This window comes from Vicugna pacos, chromosome 8, assembly GCF_048564905.1.
Source record: "Vicugna pacos chromosome 8, VicPac4, whole genome shotgun sequence".
NCBI classification, from domain to species: domain Eukaryota; kingdom Metazoa; phylum Chordata; class Mammalia; order Artiodactyla; family Camelidae; genus Vicugna; species Vicugna pacos.
The window spans coordinates 8,479,286-8,500,609 of record NC_132994.1 but is presented as its reverse complement, the minus strand read 5'-3'; the positions used below and the strand labels follow the sequence as shown (position 1 = coordinate 8,500,609).

General features: G+C 40.4%; 1 protein-coding gene across 3 annotated transcripts in view; it reads right to left on the bottom strand.

Moving 5' to 3' along the window:
* The window catches only part of CD109 (CD109 molecule), a 111,927-nt gene that overhangs the window by 49,945 nt on the left and 40,658 nt on the right, over positions 1-21,324 (bottom strand). For all 3 annotated transcript variants that reach the window (XM_072966276.1, XM_072966277.1, XM_072966275.1), the window contains exons 7-17: positions 19,841-19,925; positions 14,490-14,586; positions 14,079-14,220; positions 13,286-13,395; positions 10,862-11,092; positions 9,935-10,036; positions 9,785-9,847; positions 8,874-9,050; positions 6,075-6,227; positions 745-819; positions 156-216 (exon numbers count right to left, since the gene is read on the bottom strand). In XM_072966276.1, coding sequence (XP_072822377.1) covers positions 156-216; positions 745-819; positions 6,075-6,227; positions 8,874-9,050; positions 9,785-9,847; positions 9,935-10,036; positions 10,862-11,092; positions 13,286-13,395; positions 14,079-14,220; positions 14,490-14,586; positions 19,841-19,925 — 1,296 coding nt within the window. The remainder of the gene's footprint in view (positions 1-155; positions 217-744; positions 820-6,074; positions 6,228-8,873; positions 9,051-9,784; positions 9,848-9,934; positions 10,037-10,861; positions 11,093-13,285; positions 13,396-14,078; positions 14,221-14,489; positions 14,587-19,840; positions 19,926-21,324) is intronic.

Below are 21,324 nucleotides of genomic sequence, written 5' to 3'. Positions count from 1 at the left end.
TGCAGTAAACGCCACAGACTGTAGGATCAGAGAACAGAAAGTGACAATCACAGCATCCATTTTCAACCAGGAGGTACTCAGACCTGCATAAGTAACTTTAATACCTGAGATGAAAGACTTACACACTTTAAATCACATTACCAGATTTTACTTACAAACACCATCAATGTCATCCTTCACAAGGTTTGCATCTGTCAATACCCAGAGGCCACACTCCTAGAAAGAATACATTTTAATTTTCTTTTAAAATAAAAGTTTAAATGTTCTCTAAATTATCATAGTCACCCATACTCCTAACTCACTCTTGTTCACTTGTTTTTGTGCAAAATGTGAAAGTATTTCCCTTTTTCTTTTAACTATTGCTCAGTTTTGACAGTTTAGGCACATACATGAGCATACATTCTCTCATACCCAGACACACACACACACAACACACACACACATTCTCTCTCGCTCACAAGCAGAAACAGCCATTTCGAAGTCAACGAAAGTGATATTCAAAAAAGAAATTATTCATTCAATGACAATTCCATTATTTCTCTAACAGTGAATTTTTCATTTGCTTTTAAAACCAGAAGAGTGATTATCCTTCCACCTCAAATTACACTTACATAACACACTGCACTTCAGCAATATATGTACTAAAGTCTTAACATACCATAACTGAAATCATTAATTTTGAAACTGTTGGCAACAGTAAAATATATTAGTATCTTTTTAAGTGATATAGCAAACTAAACCTACCTGAAAGACTGCAAAAGAATTCATAAACATCCCTAAATAGTATCCTGTGTTATAAAGTTCCAGTTCATGGACCACCTAAGGAGAAGATAAAATACATGGAATGAATGGACTCATACAAACATGTTTTGTCTCTGCAACATTCCTTATACGTAACTTAGATAAGAGACAGCCCACATGCTTATCAAACTTGAAAATGAAACAAATGGAGGAATAATGCCATGTTTATAATTCAATCAGCCACAATTACATTTACTTAAGCTTAATTTTATTCTTTTCAGTAATCCAGAGTTCCTAAGAAGTGTGAGGTTGAGTTTTGCCCAAGGGAAAACTTATATGTCACTATCTGACAAGACCAACATGTAGAGATCAGCATTAAAAATGACTCATATTATGGGAAAAGATAAATGGGTTAAATTTGATGGTTAACAAAAATTCTGACAAATATCAGTTAACTAAGTTCTTTAAAATAACACATACAGAGAATTCACAAAAGAGGAAATGCATATTGTTAATAAGCAGAAAAATTTCTACCTCTGATAATCAAAGTGATGCAAATTACATCAATGAGATAGCTTTTCAATAATGAGATATTTGCATGTGTCACATTAGCAGTGCAGTTTTATTCAGTTTTCTTTTTTTAACTGATGTATAGTTGATTTGCAATGTTGTGCTAATTTCTATATACAGCATAGTGACTCATTTTTATATACTTAAATATATTCCTTTTCACGTGCTTTTTCATTACAAGTCATTACGAAGTATTGAATACAGTCCTTGTGCTATGCAGTAGGACCTTGTTGTTCATCTGTTTTATACACAGTAGTTTAGTATCTACAAACCCTGAGCTCCCAAATTAACTCTCCCCACCTCCATTTTCCCCCATAACCAAGTTTGTTTTCTATGTCTGTAAGTCTGTCTCTGTTTTGTAAATAAGTTCATTTGTGCCTTTTTTTTTTTAGATTCCACATATAAGTGATATCATATGGTATTTTTCTTTCTCTTTCTGGCTTACTTCACTTAGAATCTCCAGGTCCATCCATGTTGCTGCAAATGGCATTATTTTATTCTTTTTTTATAGTTGAGTAGTATTTCTCTCTTTCTCCATATATATGCCATAACTTTATCCAGTCATCTGTCAATGGACATTTAGGTTGTTTCCATGTCTTGGCTGTTGGAAATAGTGTTGCTATGAACACTGGGGTGCAGGTGTCTTCAAACCAGAGTTCTCTCTGGGTATATGCCCAGGAGTGGGATTGCTGGGTCTTTGGGTAAGTCTGTTTTCAGTTTTTTTGAGGAATCTCCATACTGTTTTCCATAATGGCTGCACCAAACTACATTCCCACCAACAGCGTAGGAGGGCTCCCTTTTCTCCACAGTGTCTCTAGCAAACAATGCTGGTTTTTAAAGAACAGTACTCGCTACTAGCTAGAGTGAGTAAAACAGGCTAAAAGAGTGAATAAAATTGGCCCAAACACAGAATTAGAATATGACTCAGCAATTCCACCCCAAAGGAACTGAAAACAGGGACTCATCGAGGTATTTGTACATCAACGTGCCCGGCAGCATTAGTCCCAAGAGCCAAAGGACAGCAACAACCTAGGTGTCCATCACGAGAAGAACAAAATGTGGCCTATATACACAATGGAATATTATTCAGCCATAAAAAGAAAGTTCTGAAATATGCTACAACACACATGAATCTTGAAAATATTATACTAAGTGAAACAAGGCAGTCACAAAAGGACAAATACTGTATGATTTCACTCACAGGAGTTTTCTAGAATAGGCACATTCACCAGCACAGACGTAGGTTTGCGGTGACCAGGGTTGCTAAGGGAGGGGGGCGGAATTGGGAGTTAGTGCTTCCTGGTCACTGAGTCTCTGTCTAGAGTGATGAAAAGTTCTAGAAATACACAGTCATGACGATTGTACAACATTATGAATGGTCATTAATGCCACTGAATTGCATTTTTAAAAATGGTTAAAATGGAAAATCTTATGTTACATATGTCTGCTGTGATAAACATGTTAAGATATTATACCCTTTGGTGTAACTATTTTGATATGTTTCCCTGATTTACATTAGCAGCGTAACAAACAAATCAAGAAAATGCCAGATAAAAATCATGAAGGATTCAAAGCTTAAAAAACTCACCAAGTTTAAAATTAAACACCCAAACCACTGGTTCTGCTATGCTAACAATAACCACTCCTAGATCCACGGTAAGTAAACACGGTGCCAGAACAGGCACCAAGAAGAAAACAACAGAAAACAGAAAAGGTCATAATATCTTGACAAGCCAGCAAATACAGTTATAGCCTGACTGCAGACAACAGAGCCAGCGCCAGGTGTGCCAGAGGGGACAGTTTCAGCTCTGGTACTCCAGCTCCGCCACAGAGCACCCGCGGGTGCCCGACGGCCTCTGCTGACACTCGGGAGTGAAGTGACAAGACTGTCAAGGAAGAAGCATCTCCTGCAGAATGAAGTCCTCCTTTCCTCACTGGCTCAGTAAAGAGGCAGTGCCAAAGCGGCAGCAGGGGAAGGCGGGGCTCTGACCATTTGTCCTGGAAGATCGAGGACACTTAAATGATTCCAAGGTACTCAAGAGGCCCTGGGCAGCACATGCAAATTTAAGAAGCAGCCACAATGGTCTATTATAATAGGCTCCCGATTCCCTCCTGGAGAGCCAACTCTGGAGAAACAATAAAAGCAAGCAAGAAACCTGAAGGAGCAGAACGAGAAGACCCTAGGGAGAGGGAAGGGTATCTTGAACTGGGGCGCTGGAGGAAGGGGGCGGCAGACAGCCGCTGGAGGCAGCAGTCAGATGTCAGGCTGAAGGAAGGTTTTAAATTTCTGCTCCTGCTCCTCTTCAGGGGTCGGCCCCGGGACAATCACTTCTTGCAATTTCACGGCCAAAACCAGCCAGCAGCAGGCAGGCGGTGCGGCCAGGGTAAATCCAGGTCAGCAGCTCTGCCCCTCCAGTGTGAGAAATCAAAGGAACAGGCAGACGTGTCCCTTGCCCTCAAGCACTCACTCTCTCTCCTCTCCTCCACCAACGCCTCAGGGCTGCTGGGTTGTCACCTCAGGAGACTGCCTTCTCCTGGGCTGCTTTTCCCTAAGAGTTTAAAAGGGAACCACGGAGTGCAGCACACAGGGAGGAGCAAGAGTAGTTCTCTTACCCTTGAAGCTTTTAAACGCACAAGACTGATACAGACTGGAGCCTGGTGTCCAGCCTTCTCCAACAGACATTATCAGAGTAGCTGCCAATTAACTAGACATCCAAAGAGTGTAATTTCCATGAAAGACATTCAACTGGACAGCATACAGCATGTGAAGCAAAATACTGAAGGCCACTCAAGAATTTAAAATAAACCTAGTAAATATACATAAGATAGGAAAATATTAGCAATATGAAACAACAAAAGATAAGAACCAAATGGAAATGACAGGTATTAAAAATATAATAGCTGACATAAAAGTAGGCCATCTACCAAAGTAAGACAGAGACGGTGACTGACCAGTGAGCGGAAACGGTCAGCTGAGGAACTCTCCCAAACAAATTCAAAAAGAGATTAAAAAAACATAAAACAAAAAAGTAAGAGATACAGAGAAAGGAAGTAAAAGTGCCAAACTCTGAATAACAAGAGCCCCAGAAAGCGAGAGAAGTCAAAATAGAGAAGAGAAAATATAGGAGGAAAGAATGGATGTAAATTTCTAGAATTAAAAATAAAGGGAGAGCCCAGAGTGAAAGGGCAAGCCATCGTGACACAGAACTTGAGTTCTGCACAAGAGCAACATGACGTGGCCCAGGGCTGGGGAAGGAGGTGGAGATGGGGAGAGACAAGAATATGAGAGCACACTGAATCATTTGTCTTGCCAGATGAAGACACACATGCTGTTAACCTTAAGAAATCAACATAGATAAATAAGTATGTGCACAGTTCATGAGTTCACGGCATCTATAACGGGACAAAAATAGAATGTATAACTTCCAAACCACGGAAAGAAGAAGACTAAAAAGAAATAAAAAGGAAATAGTCTAAATGTATAAATACGAAATAAAAGAGCAGAAGTAAGTCCTAATTACAACAAGAATTACTATACTTGTAAATGGGTTAAATAAGCTTATTAAAGGATACTGCCCATCAGATTCGATTTTTAAAAAGCAAACTAAAATAATATGCTATCTACAAGGTATACTTAAAACAAAAACTTACAAAAGGTTGAAAATAAAAAGATGGAAGCACATGCCAGTCAAGTGTGAATCAAAAGAAAGCTGGAATGGCAATCTTAGTATCTGACAAAATTCAACATAAATGTATAGTGAGATATGAAGATAGAGACGCAGAGAGAGCACGTGTGTGTGTTTGTGCGTACACATATAGAGAGAGAAAAAGTAAAATAATATTATTTATTAAGATGTTTGTAAAATGTTGTAAAACGAGAGACACTGTATTCAGCAAGTTGTAAAATGAGAGATACTATATTCAGCTAAATCAAATGCAAAATGTCACAAACTTTTTAGAATAATGTGAATTCACTTCTCTTAAGTGAAGTTGAGAGAAAAAAAGTGACCAAATGGTTTTTAAGGAGTTTAAAAAAAAAGGTGGAGGGCTAAGAAAAATTAACTGGATAGACTGAAGAAATATGTATAATTATTTTTCAGGTGAATTAATCTTACAACAGGATGACCAAATTAGCCTAAACAAATATATTTCTCTTCCTGACATGTTGTTAATCACTGTGCTTAATCAATCAGTGACCATAGGTTTCAACTGACAATGGCTACGTGGCTTTATCAAGGACTCACAACTAAAAATGAAATGACTAGTGAGTGGGGATCAGCTAATGTGACACTAGATGTTCACGTGTTTCTTGTCTGTACGTTTTCAGCAGACGAACATGATTTCACTCCCTCAATATACAGCAAATTCCTGATTCAATAGGGACTGTAATTACAACCACTCTGTACAACCAAAATAGGAAGTACCTCACAACTCCTTAGAGCTCTCTTCAGTGTCATTCAGAATTGCGCAGGTTTATTTCCTAGTACTTTCTCAAGAGTTTTCAGTTAAAATACAGTATGAAAATGAGGGAAAACTCGAGGTGGCATTTCACATGGAAGACAGTAAAGACACCTTCCCACAATAGCCTTTTGTCTCCATAACAACTGGAACGCAGATCCTTTTCATCCCAAAGCTTTACTGGTTACTGACTTATACTTTAAAAGGATCTCATGAAATTTACTTTAGATACTATGGTAATGCAATAAAGTTTTTTTTTCTCTTTTAACGTGTGTTTTTGTAATGACAAAAACAGCTGAACTCACATTTTCCATTGTGATATCATTTGAGACATTCAGCAGATTCACACTTTTGTCGACAGCTACAATCCCAACTGCTGAGTCTGGCTGTGTCACAGAGATCCTCAGAGAGACTTTCTCAGATGGTTCAGCATTAGCTTTACTCCAAAACAGCTGTATCTGAGAAAGGGAGAAAACAGGATTGACATATTGTACTTTTTCTTTTTAACACATTTCTTACATATCTTATCCATAGCAGATCAATGGCAAAATCTAGCGAAGATTCTACATTTGCCTTGGCTCGGGGACCATTCTAAAGCCATACATAAGCCTTCTCTAGGGAAAGGAGTAAAAAGAAACTTTGCTCCCAGTGTTTGCAAGTCAAGGAACCTCTCACAGTGGGAAAAATCTGAATTTTCCTTCCCTTCTCTACCTTTCTTCTTCCCTTTTTCCATCTCTCACCCCGCCTCCAGCCAGTGCTGAAGAGAAGATAGCATCTGGCTAAATGGGGAGGGCCAGTATCCAGGAGAGGGGACAGGGAGGACGAAAGACACTGCAGACGTCTGCACATTGGCCACCTGGACTAGAAGTGAGTGCATGCAGGTGAGCGCCCTGGGGACTCACAGAACTGCCTGAGCTGGGGTTGGGGGTCTTTCCAAGGGAGGAGATACTCAGACCAGACCCCAGGCAGGGCCCGTGCTCTGTCTCCAAGGCTGCTTCTGTCATTACACTCAGCAAAGCACAGTGCTAAGGTCCTCCTTCTTCAAGAGCGTCAATCCTCTCATCACAGCTGAACTGAATGGCTATGTCATGAGGCCTCTTCCTATTAGGAACGTTCATCTTGTCCAGCTTAGTTGCGACATTCCACTGCCCCAGAGACCTTACAACCTGACCAAGATGGCTTTAAATGTTCCCCTCAGCTTACCTGAACTTTAGACAGCTTCTTCCTGCGGCTAAGTCCCTCAGTAGAAAGCCTGCAGTTGTAAATTTTTTCACTGCCCTTTGAGGTGTAAATCTTTACCCAGCCTCCTGCCAGTTTGACAAGCAGGCATGTCATTCTCAAGGACCTGGGAGCCATCCTTTCAAAGTGTGATCATCCAGAAAGAGCCCTGATGGATCTCCCAGGTTTTATGGGCCCAGAGGAGCATAATGTACAAATGCCAGCTGGGAAACACATAGTCTGATCACACTGACAGCTCCGCCCGCCCCAGTGTCCTCCAGTTCTTTTCCTCCTGCCTTCAGTTTCAGTGGAGTTGAGTTCAGTCTTGCTCCTCTGCTGTAACTGTCTTGAATAAACTCTTCCCATGCTTGTTTAACTTGTCCAATGTAATTTTTCTTTGATATGCCTCTTGAGCCACTGTACCCCTGGTTTACTTTACTCCACTTACACCTCAAACAAGGGCGGAGCAGGCAGGGGGAGCATCATAGTCAAACCTTGAACTTCTCACACTTTACTCTGCACTTCAGGGACCCCATGGCTCCAACCTGCACTTCTGTGTGGATGACTTCTAAACTTAATCCCATGCCCCTTCCACATCTCACTCACTGATCCCAGTCATTATTGAACATCCACAAAGATTAACTAATTTTCTCGTGCTTAAACCTATTTTATTTCCAAATACATAATTCCTTTGGGAGTAATACATGGTAAACATGATCATATAAAAATCAGAGGAAGAATTATCTTTGCAAACACAACTGAAACTAATTTCTCATCCCTCAGACCTAAGACATTCCTTGGAAGTATGTTATTTACACACTCTGCTTCCTCAAAGCAGAAGACCTTTTACACTGCAACTTTTTTTTAGAAGTGGGACTCACATTCAGAGATCTGTGCCTCCATACTCTGTGTTTAAGCCTTACACCTACTTTAAAATTCACCTTTATCAGGGGATTAATGGAGTCACTAGAAGTCAAAAATAGTGCTCTGAAACTAACAGAGTATAGCATTGTCTTTTACAAAATTATTTTCATAAGACAGAAAATTTGTATTATATTTTGACAATCAAAGTTAGAGGTGACAGTTCTCAACAAAAGAAGGCATGGATGGTGACTGCTACTTCTCAAAATTTCAATGAATTAAGGGGAAAAATGCTATCAAAAGAAATACATTCTGCAATCACTACCTTAAAATAATGATTATTTTGCTTCAGCGCTCCTGAGAAGGCAGCAGCTTTTAGTGAGAACGATGGCTCAGTTCAATATGAATGAGATCATTCACCTCCACATGTCAGTCTTGCAATGGTGACTTCTCAGAGCTGGGGCCTAAAGGGTTTTCCTACACAAGCTATACACCTTAGGTTATAAAAATCACTGCTGCATTTGGAGACCAAATTCCACACAGATCTCCACATGCAAAGTAGTCAAGCTCACTGTAAATTTGTCCTGGGTTAGTTTCCAGGCTGATGAAATGAATAAACAAAAGCCCAGCCCTGCTTCCACACCTCACTGCAGACGGCCTCACTCCCTCCTTCACTTCACTCCCACACCGGTGTCAACACCACATAGACTCTAGATTGCCACTGGAATTCCATGCAACATAATACTGACACCACCATTGGGGAAATCCTGAAAGAGCTTCATGGATTTGCATTTAAGTCTAAAGCCAAGAATTGTAACTTACAAAGAAGCCTCACAGTGTCCAATAATTCCATATGTGAAGAAGGTATATAATAATTAAATATGAAGAGATTTATCCATAATTCTAGAAACGAATATAAATTTCTAAAAATTTAGTTTAATGGTACTTTTCTGAAGAAGGATTACATTTCTCAGATTTCACTAATAGGAAGTTTTCTTTTTAAACATCATTACCACAAATCTTACCTTATTTTTAAAAACAAGCTGAATAGGAATTCTGAGAACATCATTTATAATTTCCCCATCATCTTCAATGTAATACACAATGATGCAGGCTTTTGGAGCCCAAGAATTCTCTGGTGTTAAGGAGAAGGTTGTTGAATTTTGCTTGCCTACAGCCACCAACTGTCCCCTGGACACCACCTGAAAATAGGAGATGAGTCTCATTTTATGCTAAAGCGAGTGAGAATCTCAAAGGCAGCTGATTGATCATAATTTTGAGCATATACACAAATCCTTGACTTAAACCTACTTCAAACCCTTTTTGAATGCAAAAAAAAAAAACCCTCCCTGAGCAACACAGAGAGTATAAGTTGGTAATTACAAAAGGATAAAATAAAAGAATAAAAATAATTGAGGCAACAGCAGCTTGACGGTCGAGAATCTAAGTGGAAGGAATGCAGAGCACCATCGGGAGAGTAATAATTTTTATTTTCTTTTTGTTTTTCTTTTTTTTTAATTGTTTTAATTATTATTTGGGGAGGAGGTAATTAGATTTATTTATTTATTTTTAGAGGAGGTGCTGGGGATTGAACCTAGGACCTTGTTCATGGTAAGCATGCCCTCTACCGCTTGAGCTATACCCTCCCCTCTGTTTTTCTTCTATTTTATAGTTTTCCACAATGAATGTGTGTGTCTTATCTCACAGAAATTTAAATTTTACACATAATGCAAGATTTCATTATCCATCTTAAACTGGAAATGCAAACGTAGGTGAAGGAAGCAAAAAACATAGTTTGATTTCGATATAAAAAAGAAAGGCTAACAAGGTGTGAGGCTGAATTTTAAAAAGCAGTGAGTTTAGTTTAGATATAAGGTAGACATTATTTAAGAAGATTCTGTAATGGATCATAAATTTAGATTCTGTAAGAGATTACCATGTAGCTTAACTCCTTCAATTGCTTGTTGCCACTAACCACCAACTCAAAAGGTGATCCCACCTAGAAAAAAGCATTTCATTAATACGCACATGTCAATGGCAAGACACTCCAATTACACTGTCATTATCAAGTGACTGTAAGCATTACCTTTATATTCTCATCTCTTGTTTTTAGCTGGATGTATGTTTTACTAGGAGACTTAAACATGCCGTGAACTGCGATGCTATCCACACTATCCAGATAAGAGGCCTAGAACAAAAGACAGGGGAGCCATAAACTTTCATCTTTACAAAGCCTTGGAGAAAATGTTACCTGCTAAACAATCATGGAAAGGCAAATTCACTTTCACTCTTCTTTCATGCAAGACAAACACATTCCCCAGACACTGGATCTTCATCATTTTACAGCTTATACGATAAACAAAGTGAGAGATGTAAACCATCTAAGATGGTCTTCATCCCATCAAGTAAAAGGCAAAAAACACAGTCCTAACTTATTTCAGAAACAAAGGCTTATTTTGTACCAGGAAATACACTCTGAGGAGAGAGGGCAAGATGAAAAAGGAATCCTTCCCTCTCCCCACAACACAGAGCTCATCTACAAGCAGGAAATCACACTGGCTCACTCGGTCCTCCACTGGTGAGTAAAACTCAAAGCCACAGCTGTGGCAGGGCCGAGTGATCACGAGAAAAGTAGCAGAAATGGTTAGGGAGTCTCAGACCAGCATAGGAGTACAAGCGCCAAAAAATATTTTCCCTTTTCATTTCAGCTCCTGCCAAAGTGCAATTTCACATGATTGAAAATCACCTACACTGGGAGTCTGGGGAGCTTCTCCACCCTGCCTTCAGTTCTCTATTTTGCTGTGCTCTTCAAAATGAATTTACAAGGAAGCCTTCGGTCTCACTCTCAGCCACTGTCATTAAATCACTTTTAACCATTTCCCCTGTTCTTTCCAATAAAACTATGTGTCCACTTCCTGTGCACTTTGACCTCCCAACAGACCGAGTGCCTACCACAAGACGACAATTTTAATGCTGCTGTTGCAGTAACGTAATGATGGGAAACGGACGGCACCTTCAATTGCAGCTCACTGCAATCGTCCAGGATTCGGAATTCAATCTTGAAGATTCCATTTTGCGGGACAGTATGATTTGTGACCTGGACAGTCCCTACTTCCTGATCTGTCCTGTCCCATCTGCTCTGGTACAGTTTCTCAGTATAGTTTCTCTGTGTCGCCGTTATGACTACATGATTGCTTCTTTCTTCGGGAGTCAGTTGATGGCCATCAGAACGGGTTACCTTCACCTAAGGTCAAAAGGAAACATTTTAAAATCATTGGATCCAGTCCCCATCTGTGCTGTTCTCATGAAACCAAACTCTCAAAAATCACTGGTTGCGCCCTAACTTCCAGAGTAAGTGGTCTCTCTAAGGCGGCATCCAACTCCACTGACCACTCCCTTCTTGATATTATGGCTTCTTTTGCCTTCCATGGCTCCACAATAACCTCCTTCACTTATACCCCTCTGTCTACATCCTCGCAATGACTTTCTGGTTCCCCTTTCCTCTCCCTAAATGTGAGAAATTGTCAAGCTTCCTTATCAGTTATCCCCAAAGGTCTCAGCACTCCTGTCCTGGCTCTGGAGTTGACACTCCACACCTCCAATCCGCTGCAGGAAATTTCTGCTTGTATATCCCTGACATCTCAAATTCAATACATCTAAAACTGAAAAACCATCTTGCCCTGCCTATCTTCGCTCACACCACAATTCGGCCAGACTTAACATCTCTGAATTTCCCCTCCCTCTTCCTACTTTTCACACCCAATGAGCACCAAGTCTTGTAGGTCTCTGACATCTTCTCCCCCCACTTCCTCCACCAGGAGGCTCCTCGCTGCCTCACGCCCAGGCTGCTGCCATCCTCCAGGACACAGATCCCCCAGTCCTCCCCTACCCCATGACACTGCTTTTGTCCCACCCCTCTCACGTTCATTAAGGCTCTAGGCTCCTCACTGCCTAGAGCATAAAGCTAAACAACAGGTGAGACCCTGAGGACCCTCTGCAAACTGACCGAGCTCCACCTCCTGTCTTCCCTCTGACCCCTCCTGGACAGGGAACACCAGCTCTCTGCTGCCACTGCCCTGGCCCAGTCACTGTCACCTGAACACACCCTGAGCTCGCCAACCAAAGTGCTCACCTCTGTCTCAGCTCATCTGGTTCCCCACCTCCAACTCACACATCCCAACACTGAAAATACGACTGATCTTTTCACAAATAGCCTAAATCTTCCCCTTCCAGAAAGCCTCCCTGAATGACCCCATCCCATCCCAAAGCCAGCCCTCCCTCCCTGAACTCTCATTGTTTCCCTCTGTTCACTTGGAAATTACCATTTGCAACCTCATGTCATTTGGGGCTTTTTTTTTTTTAACCTACCTTTCCCAACTGTCTAAATTATAAGAATATTAAAATCAGGAGCTCTCTAAAACTTTTTTCCCTCACTAGATCACTGGTGTATTATAAAAGGATATTAAGCCAAAGGGAAGAGATGCTTAGGGCAAACAAGGTATGAAGAAGGGGGACACAGCTTGCACGCCCTCTCTGAGCGCATCCCTGTCCCCAAATCTCCACAGGTACCCCAACACGGAAACTATAAACGTTCTCTCCAACTATTCAATAAGAAGTGATCCCTCCTTGCTTTAAACCAGGGGTCAGCAAGCTATGCCAGGCAAGGAGGCCGAATCCAGTCTCTTTGTAAAGAAGGTTTGTTGAGAAGCAGTCACCCTGACTTGGCTACCAAGCTGCAGGGGCTGCTTCACCCAACAGTGTCAGAGCTGCGCAGTGGTGACCCCGACCAACGGCCACAGAGCTAAAAATACTTACATCCAGCCCTTTGCAGGAAAAGGCGGCCAACACCTGTTTTAAGTCCCTACAGAAATGTCCTCATGACGCGGATCTTTTCCTGCCCTGAGTCACACTTGTGTGTCTACTTTCCCATCACTGTCACAAACACTCTGACTCCAGGGGAGGGACTGGGTCCCTCTTAGGTCTCAGAGCCCCACCCAGCAGCACGCCCTGCTCACAGTCAGAATTCACTCGGGTAATAAATGGTAATTCAATATTCTCTCAATAAGTGAGAGATGTGCTGATCATTTTTAATGCTACGCCTTTGCTAGAAATAAAATTAGTCATTATAAAAATCAAATTGAAATTAAAAATTTTTGACTAGCATCTAATTCCTTCACAAAACTTCATAGTTGTAATCCGAATCTAACTTTAACTGCTTATTAAATACATTTTGAGGAAAATTTTTTTGGAAACTACTTTCTGGATAAAGTAGATAAAGGTCATTTGGAAACAATTCCACATGCCTCATATATCTAAAGAGGGAACGTTATCTACTTTGGGCTTAAACTTTTTGAAAAGCACTGAAAATACCATTTCCCATTCTGTTTCACTAAACTAAACTTACTGCTTTAGAACGTTAAGAAATACGCCAACTCACAGTGGCTGTGAAGTTGAGAGATGGCTTCAAGACCGTAGCATAATCAAAAAATTCAATGATGTAATCATGTTGCTTGAAAAATACATTGGAGCTTGCATTTCTTGAGATACCTGTTTGGGAAATTGCACCTTTTAGAAAGTAAAAGTAATGCTTTACCAACAGCTCCTATCCACCAAACCTCCCCATCTGCGTTACTCCTCAAACTGGTTAGGATCTCAAGACACAGGAGCCTCTCTGGCTTGGGCAGTAAGAGGACCATCAGGTCTAGTCTGTCCTCTGTGGGTCCCTTCTGAGCACCACTACTGACCCCCCCATCAATGACATGTGCCCCACACATTCAGGCCACTGACACAATTGTCATTTTGCTCTTTCAGGGACTAGTGAAACCTATTAAAATAGCAACAGAAAGATCCAAGGAATTAGACTTTATTTTATTACTAAAAGAGAAAATTGCCTAGGAACTAGTGAGATTTCAGAAGATGTTATATAAAAAAGGCAAAAAGGATGGTTAGTCAGCTGAAAATGTACCCTTTCCATGTGGTTTTCAGGTTGGAAAAAAAAAGCTTATAAATATTCATCACACGTGGCTGAAGTACAGAATTCCAAAGAAAGTAAAGTTTCCCCTTCATTACGAACACATTCCGCAAGTTAGACTAATAGTCATAGCAACATCAGCATTAAACAGCATCCTTAGGCAGCAATGGCCTCACAGGAACGTGCCAGTTACCATGGGGAAGATGACAGAGCAGCACCACACAATTATCTCTACCTGCACTTTTCCATGTCTACAGACCTGTGAGTGATTCTGTCACCGTGGCTAAAATTTCTACTGGCCCAGGAGAAGACAGATACATGTGTTCAAGAGGCTCATCCAAAAAATCCATGACCGTTTTCATCTCTTCATCATTGAAAGAGAAGTTTGCAGATCCATTTATCTGTTTGGTTAAAAAAATTTCAATTTCATTTTTCACTTTAGCAATTCAGATCTAAGAAACAAAACTCAACCTAAGTCACAACAATGCAATGGCTCTGTTTCCATTTTCATTATTTTAACAAATGGGTACATTCTCACTTGTCTGATGCTAGCAAGATCTTGGGCTTCTTACACTCAACTTTCCTTAATTCAGTGCCAAATCTTTTTTTTCTAGAAAAAGTATACTTATAGTTTTTTCCGATTACAAGTTGCAAGACATTCTCGACTTACCTTAAATGTTTTTGTAATATTTTTTTTCACACCCCAAAAGGATAAAGGTAAAAATGTAAGTGTGACATCTCCTTTCACTGGCTTCCCATACGTATACCTGGAAAATAACAAATGGGGCTTAACATGAAAGAATTATATCAAAAACACACTCTTACTACACATTTTTTAAGCTGAAAGCATAGTCAGGAATGTCCTTAATAAATGGTAATCCTTGAAATTAAGTTTCCAAAATGGGAAGACTCTCAACTGCAATACCTCAAAACAGTTCATAACCCACGCTTGACCCAGCCTCTACACAGCCCAGAGGAAATCTGGTCATAACTGGAAGTGACAGTTTCTTGTCAAAAGATTTTTAAAAGATTATGAAAATCTTTCCTTCCTAGATAACTGGATTGGCCCATTAACCGCATGCCCAGGAGACTTTGAAGCTTTTGAATGTTTTTTCAATTGAAGTGTAGTTGATTTGCAATGTTGCATTAATTTCTAGTGTACAGCATAATGATCCACTTATTCACGTATATATTTCTTTTCATATTCTTTTTCATTATAGGTTATTACAAGGTATTGAATATATATCATTCTCTGTGCTATACATTAGGACATTGCTGTTTATCTGTTTTATATACAGTAGTTAATATCTGCAAATCGCAAACTCCCAATTTATCTCTTCCCGCCCCCTTTCCTCTCCGGTAACCACAAGTTTGTTTTCTATGCCTGTGAGTCTGAAAGTTGTAAATGTTCATTGAAACTGCATTCACCATGGCCACTGCTGCATGTTCCAACATTAACCAGCTGGGTTTATTAGACCAAACACGCCAGGACACCAACTGTGCTCATGGCTACTAAAAATTCACTTTTTGCAGAGAAACTTAAAAGAAGAGTAACTTTTTAAATCCATTACACCAACATTAACTCCTTGAGTCAAATCTCAGCTCTGCTGCTTTGCATTCTAGGTATTAGCTTTATCCTTTCTCATGATGGGACAGTCTTTTTTGTGTGAAGGAGAGACAATCTTTGGCAGACCATTTTACTGTCAGGAAGCCTTTTCTCAATGCATTTCCTGGGATCCTTCCATCTCTATTGTGAAATGCTAAGCCAAACATGGAAACTGATTTTGCTTTGTGCTCTATAAATCTAACAGTAAACTCCTGCTTGCTGAATCCATTAGTTGAACACAGAAACAGCCCCCCTCCCCCGCATCTGGATGAACTCAACTCAAAAACCTAGTGGTAAAATATAGCACCTTCCAAATTAAAGAGAAGAAGGCAATCCATCTTCAAACAGACCACCCTTCCAAGTAAAAACAGTAAAGTTAGTAGAAACCCCGGTTAGCAACGTCAGCATCACATTCATTCATTCGAGAGTCCTCAAAACCTACCAGTGCTTGTATCCTGTCAAAGATTAAACAAATGCAAAACTACAACAGCAGAACACTGTATTTTAACTTACATCACATGATACTATACTTGAGAGCCTGAAAACCTATACATAATTTAAAGTATTCTCAGGCAAAAATATTTTTAATTTTTATTAAATGTGAAGCAGATTTTGCTTTCCAAGCCCCAAGCTGATTACACTAATCAAGAAACAAGGACACTGACAGTCATGGTCCTAAATAGAATCTGGAAATTCGGGGGATAAACTAATCATTCAGAAAATAATAGCTCAACAACTTCTAAAAAAGCAAATCAAAGCTATTCCGGGACATGTTTCAAAAGACATGAAATAAGAAAAGAATTCTGGAAGATATACTGAAAGTTCTGAACTTCACTCTCAGGGCAATGGTCTGAAAATGAACTCATGAAAGCTGGGATGGAGGAGGAATGTTTAACCACAGGCCTCTGGGGAAAAGTCCTCGGCTGTGCGGTGTCACGAATGACTCACCTAGATACACACACAAGATCTCGCTGCCCTGGGACAGAATCATCTTCCCTTGCCACCACTGTGGACGTTATCCCGGAGCAACTGAAGCCTGAAGGAAGGAGCTTTGATAGGAAGGAAGTAATGGGAATGGACTACAGGTCGATCCCATTGTACTGTGCTTTGCTTTATTGCACTTCACAGACACTTGAGTTTTTTAATCAGTTGAAGATTTGTGGCAACCCTGCAAGGAGGAAGTCTATCAGCATTTGCTCACTTTGTGTCTTTCTGATACATTTCAGTAATTCTCACTGTATTTCAAGCTTTTTCATTATTATTATATCTGTTATGGTGACTTGTGATCAGCAAACTTTGGTATTGCTACTAGAAAAAAAGTTATGACTCAAACAGTCAGATGGTAGTCAGCATTGTTTAGCAAAAAAGTGTTTTTTAATCAAGGAAGGGACATTGGTTTTTTCAGACATAATGCTACCGCACACTGAATAGACTACAGTACAGTATACACATAATTTCTACATGCCCTGGGAAACCAAAAAACTTCACGTGACTTGCTTTACTGTGATATTTGCTTTACTGCAGTGGCTGAGACTCAACCCACCATCTCCAAGGTAGGTTGCATTATCAGAAACTAGCAAGATCTAAGCAATTTAAATGGCAACAAGGAAACTCACTATCTACAGCTGACAAACCAAACACTAAGATGGTCTTCCTGATACATCAATTTCACTAAGCTGAAGTCCCTAAACACTTAAACACTAATCTAGGTGTTGAAGTGAAGGTATTTTATAGGTGTGTTCAAGCCACACTCAGTGGACTTTAAGTCAAGGGGATGATCCTTGATGATCTGACTGACCTGATTCAATCAGTTGAAAGGCCCTAAAAGCGGAGCTGAGACTTCCCTGAACAGGAAGAAACTCTGCTCATAAACAGTAACATCACTACCTGATTGTCCCAGCCCGCCTTTCCTAACGACCTGCCCTGCAGATTTTGGACTTGTTAGCCCTCACAATCAAGTCAATTTCTCACAATAAATCTCTTAATATGTATCTCCTGCTGATTCTGCTTCTCTGCTTGAAACTTGACAGATACACATACTAAGGAAAATGTTACAAATACAATGTGTTGATCACTAAAGAAATGCCAGGGGGCCATCACAGTTGCCAAGCCATTCTCAGCCAACAGTATCTCAAAGTATCTCCACAAATGGGAATCAGGATGAAACTACAAGGGTTCCCTGGGCTGGTGGGAGGAAGCTGCCTACCCTGCGGCTGCAGGGGATCACACCCCCTGAAATTTAGTATATAATAAATTTCCTAGAGAGATACCAGAATTTAAGGATCACCATTCTAACTGGTTGTATTAAATCCCTGGCCCACCCCAAAAACTAGAACAGAAGAAAAGAAGGTATCCACTTTCAACATTATCCATGAGGACATTGATGGTTTATATGGCTTTGCAGTCACTAAGTTTTATACGTGTTAGCCAAAGAACTCAAAATAAAACAGACAGAATGCTTAACCTTCAGCTAAGATCAAGGGCAGGATAATAATTGTGTGGGAGAAAAAGAGGTATTTATGTATTTCTAAACCATAAATCCAGCCACAGCACCCAAATTCACATTGGAAGTAACCTCTTAGTTGAATTAACTTGGTATACAAATAGCAGACATGTTTTTGCCTTGTGTCACAGGGGTTTCACATGATTTTTTTTTTTGCTAAGTAGAACCTAAAGCAGGCATCTTCAAATGTCCTGGTGTGTGGACTGTTTCTACCAGGAGACGTACTGCCCACCACTGGCCACACACCCTCATCAGGAGAGGAATATTGTGATGAGACAGTGATGAGATGGGGTCCAGTTTTTACCAGCAATTACAAATAAAGTCTGAAACTAAATAAATTTCGGAAACCAAAGCACTGATATAATGACACATAAAAAATGTAGCACTGTATACAATAGCCAAGACATGGAAGCAACCTAAATGTCCATCGACAGATGACTGACTGGATAAAGAAGTTGTGGTATATTTATATAATGGAATATTACTCAGTGATAAAAGAAAAGAATGAAACAATGGCAGGTGCAGCAGCATGGATGGATCTGGGGATTGTCATTCTAAGTGAACTAAGCCAGAAAGAGAAAGAAAAATACCATACGCTATCATTCATATATGAAGTCTAAAAAAAGAAAGAAAGAAAAGAGCTCATCTGCAAAATAGAAACAGACTTGCAAACATAGTAAACAGTCTTACGATTACCAGGGGAAAGGAGGTGGGAGGGGACAAATTTGGGAGTCTGAGATTTGCAAATGTTAACCACTATATATAAAAATAGATTTTAAAAAATTGTTTCTATATAGCATGGGGAACTGTATTCAATATCTTGTAATAACCCTTAATGAAAAAGAATATGAGAATGAATATACATATATATACATGCACATGTATATACGCATGACTGGGACATTATGCTGCACACCAGAAATGACACATTGTTAACTGCCTATACTTCAATTAAAAAATATAATAAACACTACAAATACCCTTCCTAGGGAGGAAAAGCAAGCACCTCTCCAAAGGGGCTGTGGAGGGCACCAGGGAGCATGGTGAGGTCTACTGGGACCCAGGGCAAGACCTTCTCTGGTCTGGAAGGGGAGGGCCAGCTGAGCCAGGAAAGGTCCCCTCAGAGATGTGGGTCCGCCCCCAGCCTGCAGGCTGCTCTCCTGAGGAGGCTTAGCCACCCAGGCCCACTCCAGCCCACTGACAGGTACACGAGGACGGGCTCGAGTCCTAAGTGTTGCCCCAGCCAGGTCCTTCCAAACCCCAAAGGATGGGGAGGGGCAAAAAAAGTAATCTTTTTTAAATGCTAAAAGAAATCAATCCTGGATTTGAGGACAACCCCACTCTATGTTTGGAGAGCCACTGGTCTGAAACTCTGAGGGTGCTTTTCACCTCAGCAATACAAAATGCTCTGCTGTTCGAGCCAGTGGATCAAAACCATGAAAGGGACTACACGTCGGGGTGGGCTGGAAGTCTCTGTGCAAGGATGCTGAAATGGATGATGAATGTGGATTATTGACTCATCAGCTACCTGTAATAAAGCAACAACACTCCTCCCCGAAGATTCAACCTCCATTATTGACAGGGAACAATTAGCACTAAGAAGTAAATTGCCTTAATCCATGTCAGCTGAATGAGGAATAAAGCGACAACTTCCTTTTTAATCTGACACCATCTATACTGTAACTCTTTTGATGACTCTTGGAAAGACACTAGCCTTTTAGACTGGAGCAGCTTTGGAGCAGAGAAATGAGTACAAAGATCTGCTTAATTATTATAAATATTTGTTTCCCATCCATTGGGGAATTTAATAAGTGAAACAAGACATCGTGCTAATGTTCTGGGGTAAATAATGAGCTCTTTGTCATGCAGTTCCGTAACAGTTTATAGTCATAAAAAGAAATAGGATACTTACTTTGCTGTGATGGTACCATTTAAACTCTTAGCATTTAAAGAACAATATAATGGTATCTCCAAAGCAACTTCAAATTTTGGTAACACTAGAAAAGAAAAGCAAGGATATTTTAAACAATCTATTTTCCTATCATTTTCAGCTTAGCAAACTAGAGACTAGAATTGCTCTAAAGCAGTTAATAATTGCTACTGTTTGAACTTAGATTTTTTTAGGCTCCAAATACACATTAATACATAGACAGAAAGCACTTTATTCCACTCAATATCAAAAGTCCTACAAGGCTGGTGACTAGACAGTGACAGTGGGGGCCAGTTGCTGTGGACATTTGTGTCAGTGGAAGCTTCCCACTGATAGAACCTAAACTGTGCCCATAACTCTAGATGCAAAACCATCTAAGAGCTGAAAGACAAGGTTTTTTTTTTAAACACCTTTACTCTAGGTGTACAGTAAACCACATATTTCAGATGCACAGTTTGATACATTTTGATGGATGTAGACGCCAATGAAACCACCACCACAATCAAGATAGCTAACGTTTCCATCACTCCCCAAGAGGTGCAAATTTCAAATTCCCAAGTTATCCCTTCCCATCCCCTTTACCCCTGATAACCATAAGTTTCAGTTGTCACCCATTAGTGTGGACTTACTGCTTGTTAAACTGCTTCCACATCACTTGGTAAAGAGCCGCTTCTGAGCAGCCCCTTCCCTAGAACTTTTCTCCAATTTGGTTACTAAAAGCGTATCCTGAGGCCCCCAGACTCCTCTTCTTCTGCACAGTGGCAAATATGCAGTCACAGAGAATCCTCGTCCTTTGAGACTATCAAAGGTCAATCTGGTGACAGTCTAACGCAATGAATTGCTATGAAGAGGAAGTTGGAGGGTTGGACTCCTAGTTAGTAACTAAGATGTGGCTACAAAGGAACGCTGCTCTTCCTGTGCACCAAGGAGTGGTTCCTGAAGGCAATGCAAAAAGTAGACACTCCTACTTTGATCAGCTTTGTAAAACTAAGAAAGGAAATATTTTATAAATATTAATGTTATTTAACATAAAGCACTTCATTAAAAAAATTTGTTCCCTTCCAATCTATAGAAATCTATAGAAATACTCCTCTTCTTTAACTTCTCTAACCAATGAAACAGATCTGTCCCATAACCAGGCATCTCACCATTCAATTAACACAAGAGAAGTATCAAGACGACCAACGAGGCAGCAGGACAGGGTCGACCTCCAGCTCCAGGCCAAAGACCCTTGGAGCACCAAGACACTCCTAGGCCCTAGACCAGTCTAGGGCTGGAGGGCCAAAAACGCCACCTGAGTCAACTCTGACCTCCTCCAAGGACCTCCACCTGCACCGAAGCTAGGGACCACCCAGAGATGGAATTTCCTTAGAACAAGGAAATTAAAATGTCCCCTCCCCAAACATCACACGTGGGCAATCAGTTCCCCTCCTCCACTACACCCCATTCAACAACCATACAACCAC